At 42.6% G+C, this 27,699-nt stretch overlaps 1 protein-coding gene across 1 annotated transcript in view; it reads right to left on the minus strand.

Moving 5' to 3' along the window:
• The window catches only part of LOC132817603 (sideroflexin-5-like), a 329,512-nt gene that overhangs the window by 53,265 nt on the left and 248,548 nt on the right, over window positions 1-27,699 (minus strand). Inside the window, exon 13 of the mRNA XM_060828111.1 lies at window positions 2,333-2,450. Coding sequence (XP_060684094.1) covers window positions 2,333-2,450 — 118 coding nt within the window. The remainder of the gene's footprint in view (window positions 1-2,332; window positions 2,451-27,699) is intronic.

Genomic DNA, 27,699 nt, shown 5'->3' on the forward strand with positions numbered 1-27,699 from the left:
CAAAGGCCGCCTTGCCAATTCTCTCCCTAGTTACCCTTTTGTCCTCAATGTATTTAGAACAAAGAACAAAGAAAATTTACAGCCCAGGAACAGGCCTTTCGGCCCTCTAAGCCCGAGCCAATCCAAATGTACTGTCTAAACCTGTCAGTCAATTCCTTAGCATCTGTACCCCTCTGCTCCCCACCTACTCATGCATCTGTCCAGATGCATCTTAAATGAATCTACCGTGCCTACCTCTCCCACTTCTGCTGGCAATGCGTTCCAAACACCCACCACCCTCTGTGTGAAGGACTTGCCGCGTGTATCCCCCTTAAACTTTCCACCTCTCACCTTGAAAGGGTGACCTCTCGTTATTGAATCCTTAACCCTGGGAAAAAGCTTGTCTCTATCCGCCCTTCATGATTTTGTAAACCTCAATCAGGTAGCCCCGTCAATCTCCTTTTTTCTAATGAAAATAAACCTCACCTACTCAACCTCTCTTCATAGCTAGCACCTTCCATACCAGGCAACATCCTCGTAAACCTTCTCTGCACCCTCTCCAACGTGTCCACATCCTTTTGGTAATGTGGCACCCAGAACTGTACACAGTATTCTAAACACGGCCGAATCAATGTCTTGTACAATTTTAACATGACTTGCCAGCTCTTATACTCAATACCCCGTCCAGTGAAGGCAAGCATACTATATACCTTCTTGACCACTCTATCCACCTGTGCAGCAATCTTCAGGGTACAATGGACCTGAACTCCCAGATCTCTCTGCCCATCAAATTTTCCCAAGGCTCTTCCATTCATTGTATAATTCACTCTAGAATAAGACTTGCCTAACTGCATCACCTCACATTTGTCTGGATTGAAAGCCATCTGCCACTTTTCTGCCCAACTCTCCAGTCTATCTATATCCTCCTGTATTCTCTGACAGTCCCTTATGCTCTCTGCTACTACACCAATCTTTGTGTCATCTGCAAACTTATTGATCATACCAAAGTGCCCTCTTCTAGATCATTTATATATATTAGCAATTATGTATATTTGTAAAAACTCTTCAGATTCTCCTTAATTCTGTTTGCCAAAGCTATCTCATGTCCCCTTTTTGGCCTCCTGATTCCCTCTTAAGAATACTACTACTTCCTTTATGCTCTAAGGATTCACTCGATCTATCCTGTCTATACCTTACATAAGCTTCCTTCTTTTTCTTAACCAAACTCTCAATTTCTTTTGTCATCCAGCATTCCCTGTACCTATCAGCTTTCCCTTTCACCCTGACAGGAATATACTTTCTCTGGATTCTCATTATCTCATTTCTGAAGACTTTCCATTTTCCAGCCATCCCTTTATCTGCGAACATCTGCCCCCAAACAGCTTTCAAATGTTCTTGCCTAATACCGTCAAAATTGGCCTTTCTCCAATTTAGAACTTCAAGCATGAATGGAAACAGGGAGAGAGGTATACATTTCTTAGTGGATGGGAGGAGTTACAGGCATAGGGAGGAGTGAGACCACTTAAACACAAGGCTGAGGAGTGACACACAGTCAGCTAAGTCTCTGTTTGCATTATTTAGTAGAAACCTGGTGCAGCACATTACTCTCTTGTATAATGGTAATAGCTTAGGTTCACATGGTTGACTGATGTACTCCATCAAATTAAAACCAGGTGGTGATGTGAGAAGTGATCAGGCTGCAGTGATTTCCGCTAGCTCTGCTTGGAGGGTATCAGAGGTTAGGCTGGATTTCTATATGGATCAACCTGTCCAGACTCTCCAATCAACAGTGGACAGGTGGGAAAGAATAGCAGAATGCGCCAATACAACAAATCAATGAGGACACAAGTGCAGGTCGAGGACAGAATTTAATGATCTTTGGGAAAAGATATGAAGTCGATGACAATTTTGGCAGCTTTTCGGAAGTCTCACTTCATCATAACTGCAGTCTCAGATACTGTGCCCTTTTCTGTGAACAATGAAGTGTGAAGCAAGTTTAATTACAGGTTCTGATTAACTGTGTCATACAATGTCTGATAGGTGGAGAGCAACATTTTATCACTGGATTACTGGTTTGATAATGCCTAATTAACAGTGATCTCAGTAAGACTGCATTTCACAATTATTTTCATTCTGCATTATGGTTTCATGGGTGTCAGTATCTCATTGGCCACTAATTCAGCCTCAGGTACAGCAGCTCTCGACACTATTCCATTGAACACTCCCATGACAGGTACAGCACAGAATACAGAGTAAAGCTCCATCTGCATGATGCATCGCATGTCACAAGGAAATCATCATTGGTAGCTATTTGCAGTAAAATTAGATAGCTTAACTATTTAAATTTACTGACCTCTGACATTTGCGGGAAGAGGCTGATGGCAACAGGCAGTGCAAATCCAAATGCGGCCAGGCACACAAGACTATGCATAGGGAGTGTCAATCTTGGATGTCGCTTGAGTATCCATGTTCTGCATAGAAAGGTAAAAAAGTAAGTATCATTCTTGCCTCCCTTCCATTGCTTAAATATGGAGGCTATCTATTTTCCCTAATTTTGTCCTGTTTTTTTCTGTTGCATCTTATAGATGATATAATCCTTGGAAGTATCATGAACTGTGAGAAGGAAAGTGTAGAACTTCAAAAGGACAGACAGGTTGATGGACTGGGTGGAAATGTGGCAGATAAAATTTAATACAAGTAAGTATGAAGTGATTCATTCTGGTGGGTAGAAATGTGCATAAGTGATTAAGGTGACAAGACAAGTTGAAACAGTGATTAATAAAGTATCTAGAATGCTCAGCCTTATTATGGGGACATTAAGTACAAAAGCACAGAAATTATGTTTAACATGCAAAGAATACTGCTTTGTCCTCAATTTCAGCACTGCATCCTGGTTTGCTAGCCACACTTTAGGAAATTGTAAAGACATTAGACAGAGAAAATATTCACGAAGATGATTCCAGGGATGAGGAACTTAATTTACACAAATAGATTGGAGAAATTGGGTTTATTCTCCTTGGAAAAGATTGAGAGGTAGAGGTGATCAAAATCATGAGCATCTGGATACAGCAAATAGGAAGAAAGTTTTACAGCTAGTTCCTTTGAGTCTATTCTAACTTCAGAGAATACATTTCTGTAAACTGTCCGCGTTAACCACCCCAGCGCAGGTACATCACAGCATTAGATACAGAGAAATCTTCCTCGTATTGTCCCATTAAACACTTCCAGGTACAGCATGGCATTAGACAGAGTAAAGTTCCCTTTACTCTGTCCCCATCTAATGCACCCAGAACATGTACAGAACAGGGTTAGAAACAAAGTAAAGCTTCCTTTAAACTGTTCCAATATATGGCCAGATGGGTGCAATGGCAAAGTGGTAATATCATTGAACACCAGCCTAGTGTTCCAGAGAACGCTGGGTGCTGAGGCATGTTCAGGAGTGGATTAGGAAATAGAAAGGGCGTATGGTAGATATCAAAGGCTCAAATGATCTGTTGCACTACAGGACAATATAAAGTGCAGTGGGTCACTTCAAAAGGAAATTAGGTGAGTGAAGAGGGGACATGGAAAACACTGGTGGGTAAACTTAAGGGAAACCTAAAGGTATCTTATATACTATGGGCAAGAGAATAACCAGAGAAAAAGTAAAACCAATTCAGGACTAAAATGGCAATGTGTGTGTGGAGCTGGAAGACAGAAGTGCAATTTTAAAACAGTATTTTGCATTTGTGTTCACAGTGGAAAAGAATGATGAAGGTATAGAAATCAGGGAGTAGGCTGACAATGCACAAGAATGAATTAGAACTGAGACAGAGAGAGAGAGAGTGAGGGAGAGAGAAGGTATTCTTGATTTCAGCAGACTTTATAGTGGATGAGATGAGATGAAATCTGCAGTGATTGTAAACTAGTCAGCCAGCTGCAAACATGGAATTTAAGTTCCCTGATTCTGGCTGTTAATTTCATCCAAACAAGGAGCCCTGGCTGACATGAAAAACGTCGAGTGTCAAAAATACTGATTCTGGTACCTGTCTCTGTATGAGGCAGGAGCAAGTGAGGACTGCAGAGGCTGGAGATCAGAGCTGAAATGAAGAAGGGCTCATGCCCGAAACGTCGACTCTCCTGCTCCTTGGATGCTGCCTGACCTGCTGCGCTTTTCCAGCAACACATTTTCAGCTCTGTATGAGGCAGTTCTATAGTCAAGGACTGCTGTTCATATGTAAAAAAAAGGGTGACTTGGTGATGGGGTAGGGGCCTCTGAAACATTATTTCAGACGTGGCAAATGTAAAGCATAATCCTGAAGAAACTTGGTCACAACAATTGATTTTGAATTGGGATAAGCGTTTCTCACATCATGCCTTCATTGAGAAGCTTGACTTGTTTGACCCTGCATCGATAAGGATTGGGTCCAGAATGTGGAAAGAATGCATTACTTTTTCTGGGCAAATAACACTGGGGCAGGCAAGAAACGAGAAATTCTCCTGACAGCCTGTGAAGCTGCAGCTTTTTGTGCCATTAGGAGCTTAGCTTTCCCTAAGGCGCCAGATACTAAAACCTTTCAAAACTTAACTCATATAGTTAGGGAATAGTGTGACACCAAGCCCCATCTAAGACATCATTGCGTTTACTCGGCAATTCAAGAACCAGAGAAATCTACATGAGGATTTTTGACTAACTTCAGGTGATGGGCAGTAGTCTGTGAATTTGCTTCAACCCTTAATGAGGTGCTTAGAGACTGTCTGATATGTGGGATTAATAACGTAATTATACAAAAATCCAACTGAACTTCAAACAGATACTACAACTGTCTTTATCATTGGAAAATGTGGCAAGTGGAGCAGGAAGTTGCAAAGTATTCCAATAAAAGTGGACACTCTCACCAGTCGGACTAAGCTTGGGAAACACCACTTGAGTGGAGGCAACAGCAAAATCTCAAAACAAAGCTAAGTCTTGGCCAAATGGTTACAATTTCAGTTCTGAGGAAGGGTTGCTCAACCTGAAATGTTAACTCTAATTTCTCCTCTCAGATGCTGCCAGACCTGCTGAGCTTTTCCAGCGATTTCTGTTTTTGTTTGTGGTTAAAGCTTATTGAGGATCCAGGCTGGTAAGCCATTGTAGTAGTTGCTGGTATGCGGACTCGAGTCAGCAAAAGGGTCCTATTAGTCCTAAATTGAATAACTCACAGGCCAGTGCCCAGGAGCGTTCATGCTTATGGAAAGTCCACCTACATCTCGTTAAATTGCTTAGCAACATCAAAATCCGTACCAATTAACTTAAGTGTTTGGTTAAATGGTCATCCAGTTTGCATGGAGGTTGATACCGCAGTGGCTGTATCAGCAATCGTACAACCAGCCTTTAATAAAATTTGGCCCGGACTCCAGCCTTTAATTTTGCACAAGACGTCAGGCAGACTGAGAACCTATAGCGGTGAACCTTTACCAATTAAGAGTACAACTTTGCTTCCTGACTGGGACTGTGAATCTGGTTCAATCAGGCAGCCCTGGCTGTGTCAGACATCCTGGTCACTCTGGGAGCTGGTTCTGAGGAAGCTGGATCAGTGTCAAGGACTCGGCATGTGTAAATAAAAGGTGATCATCTTAGTGATGCTACTTTGAACTGCCTCCAATGAAATACCTTTCCTTAAATAAGGGATCAAAACTGCTCAAAGTACTTCAGGTATAGTCTCACTAGCCTCTTGTACAGTTCTAGAAAAGCTTTGGTACTCTTATATTCCAATGCCCTTCATCCCCTTAAGCCAATAATTCATTTGCTTTCCTCATTACCTGCTGGTCATATCTTAAATGGACTTCAATCAACATTAGTGTGAGGTGATGCATTGGGACAGGACAAACAAACAAGGCAAGGGAATATATGATGAATGGTAAGATCCTGGGAAGCATAAATAGTGTAGTGAGGATGGATAAAAACTTATAAGGCAATGGTTTGGGTTGGCTAATACCCTAGTTTTGGAAGTAGCAGAACGGCAAAAGAGAGAAGATGGGGAACAGTGTAAATGAATTGATGCAACACTTCAGCATTGACAATGAACAAGGAAATGGCTGCCTTCCAACAGGCAAGAAAAAGTTAAGGGTAGAGTTAAATTGTATGTATATAAATGCAAAGAGTATGGTGAACAAAACTAGGGAACTGGAAGCATAAATTGCTCTAAGGAGACATGATATAGCAGCATAATTAGAAGCATGGCTCAAACCAGAACAAGTCTGGATGCTGAACATCCAGGTTATAAGGTTTTTAGTAAAAACAGAGTGGATAAAAAGAGAGCTTTTAAAAAATCCAGGAACTCAGCTCATGTTGTGGGGACCTGGGTTTGACTCCCACCATAGCAGGCAGAGGAATTTTAATTCAATAAAGAATATCTGGAATTAAGATTCCAATGATGACCACGAAACTATTATCGATTGTTGGAAAACCCCATCTAGCTTACTGACGTCTTCCAGAGAAGGAAATCTGCCATCTTCACCTGGTCTGGCCTACACCTGACTCCAGACCCACAGAAATATGGTTGACTCTGAAATGATAAAGGGCTTATGCCTAAAGCATTGACTGTCATGCTCCTCAGATGCTGCCTGGCCTGCTGTGCTTTTTTAGTGCCACACTTTTCGACTTTGACTCTAAAGTGGTATAGCAAACTCCTCAGTTGTATGAATTGCTATGAAGTATCAACAAAAAAAAGAAAACCAGATGGATCACCCGGTATTGACCCATGTACAGGAAAAGACAATGGCAGAAACAGCCCCGTCCACCCTACAAAGTCCTCCTTACTAACATCTGGGAGTTCATACCAAAAGCAACAGCCTGACATAGTCATACTCAGAATCACACCCTACAGACAATGTCCCAGACACCATCAGTACTATCCCTCGATATGTCCCACTAGCAGGACAAACCCAGTAGAAGTGGCAGTACAGTGATGTACAGTCAGGAGGGAGTTGCCCTGTGAGTCTTCAACACTGACTCCAGACGCCATGAAGCATCAAGGCTTGAGGTTAAACATGGGCAAGGGAATGTCCTGCTGATTACCATCTACTATCCTCCCTCAGCTGATGAATCAGTACTCTCTATGTTGAACAATACTTGAAGAAGAATTGGGGGCACAAAATTACTCTGGGTGGGGGCATTTCCATGTTTACCACCAACAGTGGCTCGGCAACAGCACTATTGATCGAGCTGGTAGGGCCCTAAAGGACATAGCTGCTGGACTGGGTCAGCAGTAGGTGGTGAGGGAACCAACAAGAGGGAAAAACATACTTGTCCTCATCTTCATCAAACTGCTGACTGCAGATGCATTAGAAGGAATGACCACCTTACAGACCTTGTAGAGACAAAATCCAGCCTTCACTTTGTGAATACCTTCCATCCTGTTGTACGGCGCTATCACTATGCTAAATGGGATTGAATTCAAACAGACCTAGTAAGTCAAGACTGGGCATCCACAAGGGGCAGCGGAATATACTCCAGCAGCAGAACTTACTCCAGCACAATCTGCAACCTCATGGCCTAGCACATCCTCCACTCAACCATTACCATCAAGCCAGGGCATCAACCCCTGTATCAATTGAGAATTCAGGAGGGTTTGTTAGGAGCAGCACTAGGCATACATCAAAATGAGATGTCAACATGGTTAAGTGAGCAAACATGATTACGTGTATGCCAAACAGCATAAGCAGCAAATGATAGACTGTGTGAAGTGATCACACAACCACAAGTCAGATGTAAGCTCTGCAGTCCTGCCACATCCAATTGTGAATGGTGATGGACAATTAAACAACTTACTGGAGGAGGAGAAGGCTCCACAAATATCCCCATCCTCAATGATAGAATAGTCCAAAATCTAAGAGTAAAACACAAGACATTTGTAGCAATCTTTAGCCAGAATTGCCAAATGAATGATCTATCTTAGCCCCCTCCAGTGGTCTTCAGCATGTTGTCAGCCAAATCACTCCATGTTTGGGGAAATGATTGGAGGCATTGGATACTGCAAAGGCCATGGCCTCTGACAACATTCTGGCAATAGTACTAAAGACTTGTGCAGTTAGAACTTGCCGTACTCTCCTAGCCAAGCTTGTCCAGTTGTCAGATGTTACATCACTGGCATCTACTCAACAATGTGAAATATTGCCGAGGTACGTCCTGTACAAAAGAAACCCAGGATAATTCCAACCTATCCAATTACTGCTCCATTAGTCTACTTTCAACCATCAGTAAAGTGATGGAAGGTGTCAATAACAGTACTATCAAGCAGCACCTGCTCAGCAATAACCTGGTCAGTGACACCTAGTTTGGGTTCAGTCAGGTCCACTCAGCTCCTGACTTCACTGCAGCCTTGGTTAACATAGCAACAGATGAGCTGAATCTAAAGATGAGATGAGAATGACAGCCCCTTAACACGAAGGTTGCATTAGACTGAATGTGGCGTCAAGGAGCCACAGCAAAACTGGAACAAATGAATATCATCTCTGCTGACTGGAGTCACACCTGACACATAGGAAGCTGGTTTGGTTGTTGGAGGTCCATCACCTCAGCTCCAGGACATCTCTGCAGGAATTCCTCAGGGTAGTGTCTTTGGCTGTAACATCAGTGACCTTCCCTCCATCATAAGGTTAGAAGTAGATCACTAATGTTCATCGCCATTTGCAACACCTTAGATTGTTATGGACCAGACCAAACTCACTCAAAACATATCAAGGAGATAGCCTAGACCCTAACTTTTATCTTATTAAAGGAAACTGTAAGACGCTGAGTTCTAGATGCAATTCGATTGGTCAACCAACTAGGCCTAAAGCAAAACATATTTAATTTTTACACCACAGTGAAAATACAAACAAAAAAGGAGAATTGATATAACTCTAACTCTATTCTAATACTTAACAAAATAATATGCAACTATTACGCATCAACTGTTCCCATAAATACATCCCTGGCAAAGACAAATTTAGCAAAACGGATTTCCCTCACTTGCAGTCTGGAAGAAGAAACAGAGACATGATGCAATTTGTAGCAGAGACAGAACTCGAACCTTTGCAGCAGCAGTAGGGAGACAGTTTTATCTAGCAGCTTCAACTCCAAACTGAAAGCAAAAAGTAAAATCTTAAGGCTATGTGAGCCTGACTCCACCCACTCATGCTTCTTTAATCTTATTTTAAAAAACCCAAAGCTATTTACTCTATTTTCCAAGAACAGACACCATGGCACCAGGTTTATAACATGCCTCTTCAAGATAAACAGGACAGAACAAATCCTTTTAAAGGTACATCTCATCACAAGTCACTGAAGCAGTCTGTGTACAAATGCAACAAAACCTGGACAATATCCAGGCTTGCACTGACATGTAGAAGGTGACATTTGCACTACACAACTGCAGGTAATGACCATCTCTAATAGGAGACAATTTAAACATTGCCACTTGACATTCAGTGGTGCTATCATCACTGAATCCCACACTATCAACTTCCTTGAGGTTACCATTGACCAAAACTCAACTGGACTCATCAAATACACACTGGCTGCAAGAACAGGTCAGAGGCCAGGAATATTGAGGCAATTAGCTCACCACCTGTCTCACCAAAGCCCACCCACCATTTTTAAGGCACAAGTTAGGAGTGTGATGGAATACTCTCTACTTGCGTGAATGGGTGTAGCTCCAATAATACTCAAGAAACTTGACATCATCCAGAACAAAGCAACCTGCTTCACTGGCACCACATCCACAAGCATCAACTCTCTCCATTCAGTAGCAGCAATGTGTACTATTCACAAGATGCCCTACAAAGATCCTTAGACAGCTTCTATCTAGAAAGACACTTCCATCGAGAAGGTTAAGGGCAGCAGATACATGCAAGCACCGCCACCTGAATATTCCCTCAAGTCACTCACCATCCTGACTTAGAAATATATCACCGTTCTTTCACTGTCACTCGGACAAAATCCTGGAATTCCTCCCTCAGGGCATTGTGGGTCAACTCACAGCACATGGTCTGCAGCGGTTCAAGAACTCAGCTCACCCCCACCTTCTCAAGGAGCAGTTATGGACGGCAATAAATGCTTGCCAGCCAGCGATGCCCACAGTGAATAAAAATAGAATGCGTGCAGGAGAACTTTCTGAAGCAGTATAGTTCCAGTCTGAGAGGGAGGCAACTGTTCTGTGTCTGGTCTAGGGAATAAGGCAGGCCAATTGGAGAACAAGGTAAAAACAATGACTGCAGATGCTGGAAACCAGATTCTGGATCAGTGGTGCTGGAAGAGCACAGCAGTTCAGGCAGCATCCAACGAGCAGTGACATCAGAGTTGGACAGTCTTTTGGAAACAGCCATCATGATTTAATAAACGGAAAGACATTAGTCAATGATTAAGTTCCCAGATTGAAAAAGGGTGCTAAAAAGGCTGGTAACACTCCATGTAGAGAAATCGCCAGGTTTGGATGGGATATTTTCTTGTTTGCTAAGAAGGTAAGGGAGCAAATTGGCAAGCCATTGACAGAAATTTTCCAGGTACAGAACTTTTCCTGAACACAGAATTAGACTTTGTTATGGCAGAAAAACTAAACTGCTACTTTGCTTCTGCCTTTTACCAAATTTTTAAAAATGGTGAGAACAGCCTAATTAAAAATGCAGGTGTTGTGGTTCTGTTCGCCGAGCTGGAAGTTTTTGCTGCAAACGTTTCGTTCCCTGGCTAGGGAACATCATCAGTGCTATTGGAGCCTCCTGTGAAGTGCTGCTGTGATGTTTCTTCCGGTATTTATAGTGGTTTGTTCTTGCCGCTTCCGGGTGTCAGTTTCAGCTGTAGTAGTTTGTATGTGGGGTCCAGGTCGATGTGTCTGTTGATGGATGTTCTTGCCGCTTCCGGGTGTCAGTTTCAGCTGTAGTGGTTTGTGTATGGGGTCCAGGTCCATGTGTCTGTTAATGGAGTTTGTGGATGAATGCCATGCCTCTAGAAATTCCCTGGCTGTTCTCTGTCTGGCTTGTCCTATGATGGTAGTGTTTTCCCAGTCAAATTCATGTTCCTGGTTGTCTGAGTGTATGGCTACTAGGGATAGCTGGTCGTGTCGTTTTGTGGCTAGCTGATGTTCATGGATGCGGATTGTTAGCTGTCTTCCTGTTTATCCTATATAGTGTTTTGTGCAGTCCTTGCATGGTATTTTGTAAACTACGTTAGTTTGGCTCGTGCTGGCTATTGGGTCCTTTGTTCTAGTGAGTTCCAGATGCCTAAGAGATAGACCACGGAACGAGGACATGCCACAACCAAAAGGACTAGCCACACTACCATACGTCAGGAGCGTCTCAGAACTGACAGCCAGACTACTGCGACCCTTAGGACTCATAACAGCACACAAGCCAACTTCCACACTCAGACAACAACTCACTAGAACAAAGGACCCAATAGCCAGCACGAGCCAAACCAACGTAGTTTACAAAATACCATGCAAGGACTGCACAAAACACTATATAGGACAAACAGGAAGACAGCTAACAATCCGCATCCATGAACATCAGCTAGCCACAAAATGACACGACCAGCTATCCCTAGTAGCCATACACTCAGACAACCAGGAACATGAATTTGACTGGGAAAACACTACCATCATAGGACAAGCCAGACAGAGAACAGCCAGGGAATTTCTAGAGGCATGGCATTCATCCACAAACTCCATTAACAGACACATGGACCTGGACCCCATATACAAACCACTACAGCTGAAACTGACACCCGGAAGCGGCAAGAACATCCATCAACAGACACATCGACCTGGACCCCACATACAAACTACTACAGCTGAAACTGACACCCGGAAGCGGCAAGAACAAACCACTATAAATACCGGAAGAAACATCACAGCAGCGCTTCACAGGAGGCTCCAATAGCACTGATGATGTTCCCTAGCCAGGGAACGAAACGTTTGCAGCAAAAACTTCCAGCTCGGCGAACAGAACCACAACAACGGACACCCGAGCTACAAATCTTCAACCAGACTTTAAAAATGCAGGTGTTGAGCAACTGAACAGTATAGTAGTAGATAAAGAGGTGCTAAAAAGGCTGGTAACACACCATGTGTTGCTGGTCAAAGCACAGCAGGTTAGGCAGCATCTCAGGAATAGAGAATTCGACGTTTCGAGCATAAGCCCTTCATCAGGAATAAGAGAGAGAGCCAAGCAGGCTGAGATAAAAGGTAGGGAGGAGGGACTAGGGGGAGGGGCGATGGAGGTGGGATAGGTGGAAGGAGGTCAAGGTGAGGGTGATAGGCCGGAGTGGGGTGGGGGCGGAGAGGTCAGGAAGAGGATTGCAGGTTAGGAGGGCGGTGCTGAGTTGAGGGAACCGACTGAGACAAGGTGGGGGGAGGGGAAATGAGGAAGCTGGAGAAATCTGAATTCATACCTTGTGGTTGGAGGGTTCCCAGGCGGAAGATGAGGCGCTCCTCCTCCAGCCGTCGTGTAGTTGTGTTCTGCCGGTGGAGGAGTCCAAGGACCTGCATGTCCTCGGTGGAGTGGGAGGGGGAGTTAAAGTGTTGAGCCACGGGGTGATTGGGTTGGTTGGTTCGGGCGGCCCAGAGGTGTTCTCTGAAGCGTTCCGCAAGTAAGCGGCCTGTCTCACCAATATAGGCCGCTTACTTGCGGAACGCTTCAGAGAACACCTCTGGGCCGCCCGAACCAACCAACCCAATCACCCCGTGGCTCAACACTTTAACTCCCCCTCCCACTCCACCGAGGACATGCAGGTCCTTGGACTCCTCCACCGGCAGAACACAACTACACGGCGGCTGGAGGAGGAGCGCCTCATCTTCCGCCTGGGAACCCTCCAACCACAAGGTATGAATTCAGATTTCTCCAGCTTCCTCATTTCCCCTCCCCCCACCTTGTCTCAGTCGGTTCCCTCAACTCAGCACCGCCCTCCTAACCTGCAATCCTCTTCCTGACCTCTCCGCCCCCACCCCACTCCGGCCTATCACCCTCACCTTGACCTCCTTCCACCTATCCCACCTCCATCGCCCCTCCCCCTAGTCCCTCCTCCCTACCTTTTATCTCAGCCTGCTTGGCTCTCTCTCTTATTCCTGATGAAGGGCTTATGCTCGAAACGTCGAATTCTCTATTCCTGAGATGCTGCCTAACCTGCTGTGCTTTGACCAGCAACACATTTGCAGCTGTGATCTCCAGCATCTGCAGACCTCATTTTTTACTGGCAACACACCATACAGAGAAGTTATCAGGCCTGGATGGCATGCATACTAGATTGTTGAGAGAGGTAAGGGAGCAAATTTTATGGGCCTCTCTGAACACAGAATTAGTTCTGGGGGACTGGAGGATTGCAAATGCGACACTGTTGTTTAGGAAAGGGCCAAAGGATAAGACAAGAAATTGCAGACTATACCTTGACATCCATAGTGGGAAAACACTTGGGAGGTCATAATATGAGATAAAGTAAATAGTATTTCTGAGAAAAATAAGGTAATACTAGGCAGTCATAGAGTCATAGAGATGTATAGCATGGAAACAGACCCTTCGGTCCAACCTGTCCATGCTGACCAGATATCCCAACCCAACCTGGTCCCACCTGCCAGCCAGTGCCACAAGAGTCAACATGGCTTTGTCAAGGACAGGTCATGACTGACAAATTTCATTGAGCTCTTTGCCAAAGTGACACAGGCAATAGATGAGGGTAGTACTGTGAATGTCATACATTTGGACTTTTAGAAAGCTATCTGATGTGGATCCACATGGCAGCTTGGTTAGCAGACTGCAAATATTTGAGATTGATGGGTCCTTGGTAGCATGAATGAGAAGTTGGTTAAAAGAGGGTAGGTATAGATGAACGTTTCTCACATTGGGGATGTGCTAAAAGGTGTGTGACTCAGGGCTTGGTTTTGGGAACCCTGCTTTTTCTGATTCACATAAACAATTTGGAGATAGATGTTGAGGGCAGAATTTGCACTTGTGAGGATGACACTGGATGATTTCAGAGGGACATTTACAAGTTGGCCAAATGGGCAGATACTTGGCTGATGAATTTGAATGCTAAGAGAGATAATGTATTTTGGTACAAGAAACAATACTTTGAGGGGTTACAGGAGTCGAGGGACTTCGGGATTCATGTAAATGACTTTCTGAAGATTGCCAGGCAAGTTGAAACAATTGTTGAGAAAGCTTATAGGATCCTTGGATTTGTAGATATAAGCATAGACTATAAAAGCAAGGATATGTGCTATACCTCCACAAATCGTTTATCAGCCCACATTTGGAGTATTATGTTCCGTTCTTACTTAAGAAAGAATTTTAAAGCACTGAGAAAGTGCAAAGGAGATTTACTGGAATGACAATAGGAATGAGAGAAGGGAAAAATGAGAGAGATTGGGTTATTCTCCTTTGGGCAAAGAAGATTAAGCTATGACCTTATTGAGTTGTTCAAAATTTTGAACAATTTTGACAGGGTAAAGAAGGATATTCTGCTTCCACAGTTGGTATGTCAGTAACGAAAAGTCACAATCTCAAGACTGACAGCAAAAGAGCTAGGAGCCGGATGAGGAGAAACTTCTTTACTCAGAGAGTTGTTGGTTTTGGAATGTGCTGCCTGTGAGAGTGGTGGAGGCAGATTCCTTAGGAGGTTTCAGAAAAGAGCTGATAAATATTTGAAAGTAATGAATTTAGGGCAACAGAGATGGTGCTGGAGAATGGGATTAGCTGGGTAGCTCTTTTGTGAGCCAGTAGAGACATGATAGTTCATCTGGCCTCCTTTTGTCAAATTTTATAATATTTTTGTGTTTACAGGCTCTGAATGACATGGCTATGGTGACCAAGGTGGCAAACCTAGGACCACCCTGGGGGTGTCTGGTAATATAGACATGTCTGCCAGTTCTGAGGGAAGAGGAAGTCCCTCTTCTGCAACACCCTGCCCAGCAGGACTGCCAGATCCCCATTCCCAAAACAGTCTGTTAATTTGCCCTTATTTGTCTTGCCTGTGGACAAAATCCTAAACAATGCAAGGCAGTTTTGCTCTGCCAGTGCTTGACCTAGTGCACCACAACATTTTATAGATGGTACCAGAACCAGAGATCTTGGAAGTCCTGGTCGTAGTGAGTACTTCCAGCTAAAGAGAGAGAGAGACTCGACTTGCATCAGGTAGGAGGAGTATCACTGGGGCACAGTGGGCAGTTGATGAGGAAAATTTGGGATGAAAGTGTAAGAAACCTTGCTAAATATCACAGAGAGAACCCTCCACAGAACCTGATGAAAATGACACTTTGACAAAATATGTTAAGATTCAGCAGTTTAAATTTTGTTCTCTATTTCCCATCAAGAATCTGAGATTTGGTAAAGCACGGTTTGTTTCTAGTGTAAACACTACTTACAGTTTAGGGTGTAGGTTTGCTCACTGTGCTGTAGGTTTGATATCCAGACATTTCGTTACCTGGCTAGGTAACATCACCAGTGGTGACCTCCAAGTGAAGCGAAGCTGTTGTCTCCTGCTTTCTATTTATATGTTTGTCCTGGATGGGGTTCCTGGGGTTTGTGGTGATGTCATTTCCTGTGCGTTTTCTGAGGAGTTAATAGATGGTATCTAGATCTATGTGTTTGTTTATGACGTCACGGTTGGCCTCTAGGAATTCTCTGGCATGTCTTTGCTTAGCCTGTCCCAGGATAGATGTGTTGTCCCAGTCGAATTGGTGTTTCTTTTCATCCGTGAGTAGGGCTACGAGGGAGAGAGGGCCGTGTCTTTTTATGGCTAGCTGGTGTTCGTGTATCCTGGTGGCTAACTTTCTTTCTGTTTGTCCTACGTAGTGTTTATTCAAGAAGAACGGATATCAAAAAATACAGTCTGCAGATTCCTCAAGAACAAACCATGACAAGCAGACCAAACACAGCCAGAAACCCTAACCACCTTACCATACATCAAAGAAGTTTCAGAAATGACAGCCAGACTACTAAGACCCCTCGGAATCCTAGGAGCCCACATACCCACCAACACTCCCAAAAAAAAACTAACAAACTTAAAAGACTCAGTACAACCCATCGACAAAACCAACGTCATCTACAAAATTCCATGCAAGGACTGCCACAAACACTACGTAGGACAAACAGGAGAAAAGTTAGCCACCAGGATACACGAACACCAGCTAGCCACAAAAAGACACGACCCTCTCTCCCTCGTAGCCCTACTCACGGATGAAAAAAAACACCAATTCGACTGGGACAACACATCTATCCTGGGACAGGCTAAGCAAAGACATGCCAGAGAATTCCTAGAGGCCTGACACTCCAACCACAACGCCATAAGCAAACACATAGATCTAGATACCATCTATCAACCCCTCAGAAAACGAACAGGAAATGACATCACCACAAACCCAGGAACCCCATCCAGGACAAACATATTAATAGAAAGCAAGAGATAACAGCTTCGCTTCACTTGGAGGTCGCCACTGATGATGATACCGAGCCAGGTAATGAAATGTCTGGATATCAGACTTACAGCTCAGCGAGCAAACCTACACCCTAAACCTCAACCTTCACAAACCTTGCACTACTTACAGTTTTCTCAGATCCAAAACAACCTTTAAAGTATTTAATCTTAGATCAAGAGATAATTTCTTGTTATATCTTGAGTATTATTGAGATATGTAATAAAGCTGGATCAATGGAGCTGAGGTTTAAATCAGCTGTGATCTAATTGAATAGCAGGACTAGCTCAGGTGGATAGTTAGCCAAATTCTCTTCCTATTTTAGAAGCTCAAGGCCTGAACAGCCTCTTCTTCTTTCTAAAGAACAGGCTTCAGATTTTGAATATCCTCTTCCTTTTCTAAAAGGATTGAGAGGCTGAACAGCTTGTTGCTATGAGTCAGTAGTCTGCCTGCAGGGACATCCATGGGCGTCGTTCTCATAAATCCCATCCAGTAATCGTCAAGTAACTTCAGGAAGTGAGAAGAATATTGGAACAATAAAAAAAACTGTTGCTAAATTACTGCGAAGCTGAAAAAAAGAAGCCTTTTAATTGCTGCCCTGACAAAACCAATTTGAAGTATCATAATGAATGATAGAAAAATTAGGTGTGAACTCCCTGCATGCTTTACTCTCAGGCCAGGTCAGAAATCAGTCATCAGAAGGTCCTAATTAAGAGTGCTCTGCCTTAATTAAGCTACTAATTATTGCATATGATTTTCCATTCTAATTGGAAGCTGGGATTTTGCAATGATCAAGAACATCAATATTCTGAGCATGTATTGTCACCAAGAAGCCCTGACGAGTAGCTGTAGTTATGAGATACTCATGATTGCATTAACTGTGATGTTCTGCTTATGCAAAACATTCCAAGTGCTCAATTATATGAGGTGCTGGATTCTCTGTCTCTCTACCACCCCATCCTCCAAACACCGAATAAAGAAGCATAGAAAATAGGAGCAGGCGTAGGCTATTTGTCTCTTCATGCAGGCTCTGCCATTCAATTTGATCATGACTGATCATCCAACTCTTCACCCTGTTCCCCTTTCTCCTCATACCTTTTGACTCCCTTTAACTCTAACAACTGCATTTAACTCCTTCTTGAAAACAATCTAGAGCTGCACTTATCCAGGGAGTATTCTGTCACATTTCTGACTTGAGCCTTGTAAGCTGGTAAGAACTGATATCTAAGACAGCCCTTGGTTTATTAAGCTGGGATCCCTAACTGAAGGCCATCTCCCTTCATGTAACTGAGCACTGTAGACAACCATGACAAACATTGTAGCTTTGCATTCATGCTAAATGACACGGCAATACAATGGTAGCGAGCAATGTTCCCTCTAAATTGTGCAGGTGCAGTTACTTGGAAGCTGTGTACACACCAATTGGCATGCCAATGAATGACTTCCATTTTCAGAAGCCACCGCCATGCATGGACATTACAGGTTCGTGCAGAAGAAAAAAAAAGTTACAGGAAACATTGACAGTGAGCCTGGTATTTCTGGCTGAGGGTCAACTCACAAAAAGGCAAGGCAATGCATGGCAGAGATGCTGTGGACATCGAAATAGGCTTAGAATGAGTGAGTTCTATGACAGTGAGTGAAGAGCGCAGAGACACAGCCTGGACCAATTCATGAGCTGGGTGTGTGTCCCAAAGCAGATAGCATCCTTGCTGCAGCACGACATGAATAGTGTTCTGAGGAAGGGTCACCGGACCTGAAACATTAACTTTGATTTCTCTTCGTAGATGCTGCCAAACCCACTGAGTGTTTCCAGCAATCTTTATTTTTGTTTCCGATTTACAGCATCTGCAGTTCTTTCTATTTTTATTATAGGAATAATTCCTGGTACTGCCTGAGTTGCAGTACTAAAGTGCAGAAGCGTACTGCAAATGGATCAGAAATGTGCTATGGGGGGGGCTTAGTGCCTGGCACATGTCAATGCCAATGCCAATGTCCATGCACCTGGTGCCTGTCGAGTGTTCCCTGAGATGATGATGCTCCATTTCTACTTGGGAGCAAGTGGCGAGTTGAAGTTGCTAGGGACCCATTTTGACTTCCAGTTGAGAATTCCTGATGTTCAGCTTGTTTGGTGTATTTCATGAGATAGGATACTGAATATTAATGAGGTGAATTGTAGCATGAAGAAAACATTTAGCAAGCTATAATCCCCCTTAATTTATAACTCGCCATTGCTGAGTGAAAAACTCACCCTGCCACATGGCAAATAAATGAGGGATACAGTAGGATCCTAAAAGAGATCATGGATGCATTGGTTGTAATTTTTCAAAAATCCATGGATTCTGGAGATAGGATTGGAAAACAGCTCATGTGACATCCCTACTCCAAAGGGAGGGCAGCAAAAAGTAGGTAATTATAAGCCAATTTGCTTAATATCTATTGCTGAAAAGGTATTGGAATCAATTGAGGAAGTAACAACAGAATTCTTGGAAAATTAAAATCTAATCAAGCAGAGTCAGCATGGTTTCATGAAAGGGAAATTGTGTCTTACTAATTTATGAGTTTCTTTAAGGAATTCTCAACCACTATGGGTATGTTGGATTTAGACTTCCAGAAGGTGTTCGACAAGGTACCTCACAAATATAGAAGGGAGAACTAAAGAATAGAATGTTATTTAAATGGAGAAAAAGTTGCAGAAAGCTGCAGTACAAAAGGATTTGGGGTAGTTACGCACAAAACACAGAAAGCTAGCACAGAGGTGCAGCAAATATTCAAGAAGGCTAATGAAATGTTGGCCCTCATTTCAAGGAGGTTGGCGTACAAGATTAGCAAATTCTTACAACTGTACAAGGTGCTGGTGAGACCACAGCTGGAGTACTGTGAGCAGTTTAGGTCCTCTTATTTAAGAAAATATATTATTTAATTGGAGTCAGTTCAAGGTGAATCCCTACAGGAGTATAAGGGCAGTAGGAGTATACTCAGGAGGGAAATCAGGAAGGAAAAAAGGGGACATGAGATAGCTTTGGCAAATACGGTTAAGAAGCATCCAAAGAAATATTACACATATATTAAGGACAAAAGAATAACTAGGGAGAGAATAGAGCCCCTTAAAGATCAACAAGGCCTTCTATACTTGGAGCTACAGGAGATAGATGAGATACAAAACATGTATTTTGAGTCAGTTTTTACAGTGGAGAAGGATATGGAAGCGAGAGGACTTAGAGAAATAAATAGTGATATCTTGAAAAGCGTCCATATTACAGAGGAGGAGGTGCTGAACATATGTTTGACATGCATATAAAGGTGGGTAAATCCCCAGGACCTGATCATGTGTGCCCCAGAATTATTTGCGAAGAACATAAACATAATAATACACGTAATGGGAGCAGGAGTGGGCCATCTGGCCCATCAAGGCTGCTCTGCCATTCAATAAGATCGTGGCTGAACATTTCGGGGACTCAGCTCCACTTATGTGCCTGCTCACCATAGCCCTTAATTCCTTTACTTAAAATCTGTCTATCTTTACCTTAAGAACATGCAATGACGTAGTCTCAACTGTTTTACCAGGCAGGGAATTCCACAGATTCACAACCATTTGGGTGAACAAGGACTTCCTCAACTCAGTCCTAAATCTGCTCTCCCTTATTTTGAGGCGATGCTCCCTAGTTCTAGTCTCACCTGCCAGTAGAAACAATCTCCCTGCTTCTATCTTATCTTTTCCCTTCATAATTTTATATTTTTAGAAGATTCCCTCGCATTCTTCAAAATTCCAATGAGTATTGTCCCAGTCTACTCAATCTTTCTTCATAAGCCCAACCTCTTAACTCCAGAATCAACCTAGTGAATGTTCTCTGCACCATTTCCAGTTCCAGTACATCCTTTCTCAAGTAAGGAAACCAAATGTGTACACAGCACTCCAGGTGTGGCCTCACCAGCACCCTATCCAGCTGCAACATAACCTCCCTATTTTTAAACTCCATCCCTCAAGCAATGAAGGACAAAATTCCATTTGCCTTCTTAAAAACCTGTTGTAAATGCAAACCAACTTTCTGTGATTCATTCATTCAATCTTAAATCTGGTCCTGTGTGATGAGACAGGTAAAATTAATGATCTTGAAATTAAGGATCTTCTCGAAAAGAGTGATCACAATATGATTGAATTTCGGATACAAATGGAGGATGAAATAGTATCATCTAAAACCAGCGTGTTTTGCTTAAACAAGGGAGACTATAATGGGATGAGGAAGGAGTTGGTAAATTAGACTTGGAGCGCAAGTTATACGGTGGAACAGTGGAGGACTTTCAAAGACATTTTTCACAGTGCTCAAGGAAAGTAAATACCAGTCAAAAACAAGCATAGCAAGGGTAGGAAGAGCCAGCCTTAGATAACCAAGGAAAACCAAGGAAAGCTTAGGCTTGCAAAGTGGCCAAGAGTAGTGGGAAACTGGAAGATTGGGAAAACTTTAAAAGGCAACAAAAAAAAAGCATGAAGTAAGCAATAAAGAAAGGAAAGATAGATTATGAATACAAGCTAGCACAGAATATAAAAACGGGTAGCAAAGGTTTTTATAAACATATAATGGAAAAGGGTGAATAAAGTGAACGGAAGTTCCTTGCAGGAATAGAAAGGGGAATTAATATTGGATAATACTGAAGTGGCCGAGGCCTTGAATAACTATTTTGTGACAGTCTTCACAGTGGAAGATTAACTAACATGCCAAAGAATGGTGTTAAGGACATGATGGGAGGTGAAGACCTCAAATCAATTGTTATCACTAAAAGGGTAGTGTTGAGCAAACCTGAGGGTCTAAAGGTAGATAAGCCCCCTGGGTCCTGATAGAATGCATCCCAGGGTGCTTTGAAAGAAATGGTGGAAATTTCAGTAGATGCATTAGTGGTAATTTATAAAACATCACTTGTCTCTGGGCAGGTCCCTCTGCACAGCAACATGCTGCAATTTTTCACCATTTAAATAATAGCCTATTTTGCTGTTATTCCTACCAAAATGGATGACTTCACATTTACCAACATTGTAGTTCATCTGCCAGACCCTTGCCCTCTCACTTAACCTATCAATATCCCTCTGCAGATTTTCAGGGTCCTCTGCACATTTTGCCCTACCACTCATCTCAGTGTTGTCTGCAAACATTGACATACTACCCTTCGTCCCCAACTCTAAATCATAGACGTAAATTATAAACAATCTTGGTCCCAACATTGATCCCTGATGCACACCACTAACTACTGATCACCAACCAGAAAAATACCCATTTAACCACACTCTATGCTTCTTGTCACCTAACCAATCCTCTATTCATGCTCATACATTACTTGTAATGGGTGTGCACCTTTACCTTACGAAGCAGCCTTTTGGGCTGCATCTTGTTGAATGCTAGGCCCCTTGCTGAGAGTTCTGTATCATCATTAGCCATGGGTGAGGTCGGGTAATACAAAGAACAAAGAACAGACTCTTTGACCCTCCAAACCTGCGCCGATCCAGATCCTTTGTCTAAACCTGTTGCCCATTTTCTAAGGATCTGTATCCCCCTGCTCCCTGCCCATTCATGTATCTGTCTAGATACAGCTTAAATGATGCTATCATGCCTGTCTCTACCAGCTCCGCTGGCAATGTGTTCCAGGCATCCACCACTCTCTGCATATCTCCCTTAAACTTTTAACCTCTCACCTTGAACTCATGACCCTTAGTAATTGAGTCCTCCACCTTGGGAAAAGGTTTCTTGCTATCCACCCTGTCTATACCTCTTTTGTAGACCTCAGTTAGGTCCCCCCTCAATCTCTGTCTTTCAAATGAAAATAATTCTAATCTATTTAACCTGTCTTCAAAGCTAGCACCCTCCATAGCAGGCAACATTTTGGTGAACCTCCTCTGCACCCTCTCCAACGCTTCCACATTCTTTTGGTAACGTGGCGACCAGGACTGTACACAATATTCCAGATGCGGCCGAACCAAAGTCCTGTGCAAGTATATCATGCCAACCCTTGTAGTCAATAGCTGTCCAATGAAGGAAAGCATGCTGTATGCCTTCTTGACCACTCTACTGACCTGTGTTGCTACCTTCAGGGTGCAATGGATGTGAACACCCACATCTCATTGGACATCAAGTTTCCCTAGAGTTTTTCCATTTACTGTGTAGTTTGCACTTGAATTGGACCTTCCAAAATGCATTACCTCACATTTGCCCAGATTGAACTATATCTGCCATTATTCCACCCAACTCACGAATCTATCTATATTCTGCTGCATTCTCTGACAGTCCCCTTCACCATCTGCTTCTCCACCAATCTTAGTGTCATCTGCAAACTTGCTAATCAGACCACCTACACCTTCCTCCAGATCATTTATATATATCACAAACAACAGTGATCCCAACATGGATCCTGTTGAAAACCACTGGTCACAATTCTCCATTTTGAGAAACTCCCTTCCACTACTACTCTGTCTCCTGCTGCCCAGTCAGTTTTCCATCCATCGAGCTAGTATACTTTGGTTCCCATGCAACCTCACTTTGTCCATCAACCTACTATGGGTCTGTTTCCGTGCTATGTAACTCTATGAGTCTGTGAGAAGATCCACTAAGACAATCCCTGGTTTGTCTTATGAGCAAAGGTTAAACAGGTTTGGACTCTACTCATTGGAATTTAAAATAATGAGGTGATCTCATTGAAACATATTCTCAAAGGGCTTGACAGAGTAAATGCTGAGAGGGAGATGAAGGGCTTTTGCCCAAAACGTCGATTTTCCTGCTCCTCGGATGCTGCCTGACCTGCTGTGCTTTTCCAGCACCACTCTAATCTAAACTCTGCTGAGAGGGAGAGTCTAGGACCAGAGAGCATAGTCTAAATCTGAGACTGATATGAGGAGGAATTTCTTCTCTTAGATGGTTGTGAGTCTTTAGGACTCCTTGCCACAGAGACCCGTCGGGATAGCTTCCTTGTGTATGTTTGAGATTGAGATAGATAGCTGCTTGATCAGTAAGGGAATCAAGGGTTGTGGGGAAAAGACATGAAAATGTCTGTGAGGCAAAAAAAAAGAAATTGCTGGAAAATCTCATCAGGCCTGGTAGCACCTGTGGAGGGAAATCAGAGCTCATGTTTTGTTTCCAGTGACCCTTAATCAGAACTGTTGGTAGCTGAGAAAATATTGGTTATTATGCAAAGGATAGGGTGGGGGAGGGGTAAGGAGTAATTGACAGGTAAAGATAAAACCCCAACAGTTAGACAGACAAAAGAGTGGATAACAGTCAGCCTAGGAGAATGAATGTCTGCTACTGGGGAATATTAGTGGCTAACAATGGATAGTGTGTAATAGCAGACCCTGTGATGACAAGACCTTGTGTCTGCAGTTTCAGGGAAGGACATTGGAGAAGGTGCCTTAAGCCTGAAAATTATGGTTACTGAGGAGTGTCAGATCATTGAATGGTGGGGCAGGTTCGATGGATTGAACAGCCTTCTCCTGTTCCGTTTTTTGTGGAGATCTTATGGTATTGCTTCCCTGACAATCTTCTCATGCAATTCTGTCACACTTTGTGCCATAGCCTATATCACTCAGACCCCGCTATCACTCAAGATTTTATTCTTTGTGTCTGTTTTCATAGAAAAGTTGGAATGGAGCACAATGATACAACCATTGGGAGCAGGATTAGACTGCTCAGGTTCTTGAACCTCCTCTGCTATTTAATAGTCTCATGGTTGACTTAGTTGTAGGTCTCATGTCCAGTTTTTTTCTCTACCCCCTACACCCTTGGACTCCCTTTGTTAATCAAAGATCTAACTCAGACTTGAAAATATTCAATGAACTGACTTCCACTGCTCTCTGGGAAACAGAATTCCACAATTTAACATCCTTCTGAAATAATTTAAAAAACCTCATTTTAATCTTCCCAACATCCATACTGTCATGACCTCTCAGAATCTTACATGTTTCAATAAGATTACCACTCCTTCTAATATCTAAAGCAAATATTACAGCTAAAGAGGAGATGTTGTAGCTAAATTGGATAGAATAAAGGTAGTGAGGGAGAGAAAAAGTTAATCAGTTTAGCAACCTTATAAATGGATAAAATCACCATACCCAAATGAAATGAATCCTAGCCTACTAAGGTATGAAGGGGAAGAAGCTATATAGGTTCTGACCATCATTCTCTAATTCTCTTTGGCTGCAAATGCATTGCCAGAAGATTGTTAAGTTTGTGCAACTATTAAATAAGTGTTGAATGGTCAGCCTAAGTAGTTACAGGCCAGGCAGACTGACTTTGGTGTCAGGCAAATTATAGCAAGATATTCTGAGATTCCGTATAAATTTCATTGAGAAATTTATCAAAGATAGTCGATGTGGATTTGCTAACAGAAATTAATTTGTCAAAAAAGTAACCAAGAGGGACAATGAGAGTGGAATGTTTAAAGAAGTCTACTTGGATTTTAATAAAGCTTTTGTTAAGGGCCAACATGGAAGATTTGTCTGAAAATTAAAAGGTTATTGATCCAAGGAATGACAAGTTGGATGAAAGGCTGGTTCAAGTGGTATGAATGAAAAGGTTATGGTCAGCTAATGCTTTTGCGACAGGAAGGTTATTTCTAGTGCTTTTTAGCAAGTTGCCATATTAAGTCCCTTACAAGTTATGGTAGATATCAATAATTTAGCCATGATTTGGAAATTGTCAGAGGATATGCAAATTGGCAGTGTGAATGGTTATGAGGAAGAAAGTTGTGGACAGCAGGAAGGTATCTATGGACTGATTAGCTAGTCAGAAAAGTGGCAAATGGAATTCAACCTGGAAAATTGAAAGTTAAAAATAAAATACTCCAAGTATAGTCAAACCAAGAGTCTACACAAATTTAACAAAACTTCCCTTCAATTCTATCCCTTTACAAATGAACAACAATAATTTGCTTGCTCCATTATGGCCTTATTAACCTATACTATCACCAACCAAAATGCACTGCCTCACTGTGCTGAAGTTAATTTACCAATTCTGCATTCCATTCTGCAAGTCTGTGCATCTCTTTCTGACTTTTCTCATACTTCTGCTCTGTATTGATTATGCCCGTCCATGAGATGTCATCTCTAATTTTGAAATTGTGAGGAAATGACCCAGTGGCATTATTGCTAGACTATTAATCCTGAGATCAGGAAAGGTTCTAGGGACCTGGGTTCAAATCCCATCACAGCAGATGGTGGAGTTTGAATTCAATAAAGAATCTGGAGTTAAGAGTCTAATGATGTTGACTGTCAGAAACTGGTTCACTAATGCCCTTGTGCTATAATGTTCGATGTTATCTGGTCTGGCCTACGTGTGACTCCAAACCCACAGCAACGTGGTTAACTCTTCACTGCTTTCTGGGCAATTAGGAATGGGCAATAATGCTGGATTAGCCAGCCATTTGCCCTCTCTTGCTGTGAGTGCAAATTGCTAATGTAAATGTTTGTAACAATAGTCCCAGCCCTGATTTTTGTGGAAAACCACTTCTTTTCAATTATTTGAATGAGGTCAAATTGAAATAAACAAATGACTGTTTAGCAATTCATTATGGAGCTCATTACCTCAAACCCAGTTTAGCTAATGAGTCTTTAGCGTGACCATGCCAGCTTGGGTATGTTATCACTGTAAACAGTTGCATCAATAAACATGTTCATTACTATAAAAAGAAAAACTCTCAATATTTTAATCTGTTCCACTTGAAAGGGTTCATGTTTCCAAAACAGGCACAGTTTTGGCTTTGCAGCCTTATATGAGTTATCAGATTAGTGAATACACCTTCTGTTGTAGCACCTGGATTGCAATTTCCTTTTAGTTTTCTTAAAGGAAAAGCATGTACATACATTTCTTTGGGTGATTTCTTTTGGCTATCTTAGGTGAGTGAATTTAGCACTTCTCAAGAAAACGTGAGGAAAATTTTGTTTTGAGATATGGTTATTGTGCTGCCCAATTCCTGGGATGGAGGAATGGTGTTTGCAGAAAGATGAGATAGACTGGGCCTATGATCTCTGAAGTTTAGAAGAATGAACGTGACCTTATTAAAATATTCAAAATTCCTACTCGGATCAATAGGCCAGATGCAGGAAGGATAATTCCCCTGACTGAGGGTGGGAAGGTAGTTCGAGAACAAAGAGATGGTCTGAGAACAGGATGCAGTCAATTTAGGATTTCTAGTTTAAAAAATACAAAAAGGAATTTCCAGGCACCTATCACCTTCCATGTGAAAAGATTTTCCCGGCACTTCTCCCCTGAATTTTCTTCCTCTCACCTTGAACCTGGGCCCTCTTGTAGTTGGGAAAAAGCCTCTGACTATCCAGTCTATCCATGCCTCTCATTATTCTGTAGATCTCTATCAGGTCACCCCTCAGCATCCATCTTTCCAGTGATAACAATCCAAGTTAATCACCTCAGACCAGGCAACATCCTGGTAAACCTTTTCTGCACTCTCTCCAAAGCATCCAAGTCCTTCTGATAATGTGGTAACCAGAACTGCATGCAATATTCCAAATGTGGTCAAACTGAAGTTTTATACAGCTGTAACATAACTTGCCAACTTTTATATTCGATGCCCCAGTCAATGATGTATGCCACCTTATCACCTGTGTTGCCAGTTGCAGGGATCCAGAGAAAGTGAGCACTGCAGATGCTGGAGATTAGAGTCAAGATTAGAATGGTGCTGGAAAAGCTCAGCAGGTCAGGCAGCATCCGAAGAGCAGAAGAATCAACGTTTCGTGCATAAGCCCTGATGGAGGGCTTATGTCCGAAACGTCGATTCTCCTGCTTCTCAGATACTGTCTGACCTGCTGTGCTTTGCTAGTACACCACTTTTCAACATTTAGGGATCTTTGGACCTATACACCCAGATTGCTCGGTATGTCAATGTTCCCAAGATTCTGCCATTTAATGTATAATTCGCACCTGAACCTGATCTTCCAAAATGCATCATCTCGCATTTGTCCGGATTAAATTCCATCTGCCATTTCTCTGTCCAAATCAACAGTTTCCGAATATATCATTTGGCAATCCTCCTCACTATCTGCAACTCCACCAATTTTGGTGCCATCCGCAAACTTACTAACCAGACCACCTACATTTTCCTCCAGATCATTTATATATATTACAAACCACAAATATCCCAGCACTGATCCCTGCGGAACACCACTTGTAACCGATCTCCATTCTGAAAAGCACTCTTTCATGGCTACTCTCTGTCTTCTATGACCAAGCCAGTTCTATCTAGCCAGCTCACCCTGGATCCCATGAGACTGTGTCTTTTGTACGAGCCTGCAATGAGGTACCTTATCAAATGCTTTACTAAAGTC

The sequence above is a fragment of the Hemiscyllium ocellatum genome, chromosome 1, assembly GCF_020745735.1.
Source record: "Hemiscyllium ocellatum isolate sHemOce1 chromosome 1, sHemOce1.pat.X.cur, whole genome shotgun sequence".
In the NCBI taxonomy this organism is placed as follows: domain Eukaryota; kingdom Metazoa; phylum Chordata; class Chondrichthyes; order Orectolobiformes; family Hemiscylliidae; genus Hemiscyllium; species Hemiscyllium ocellatum.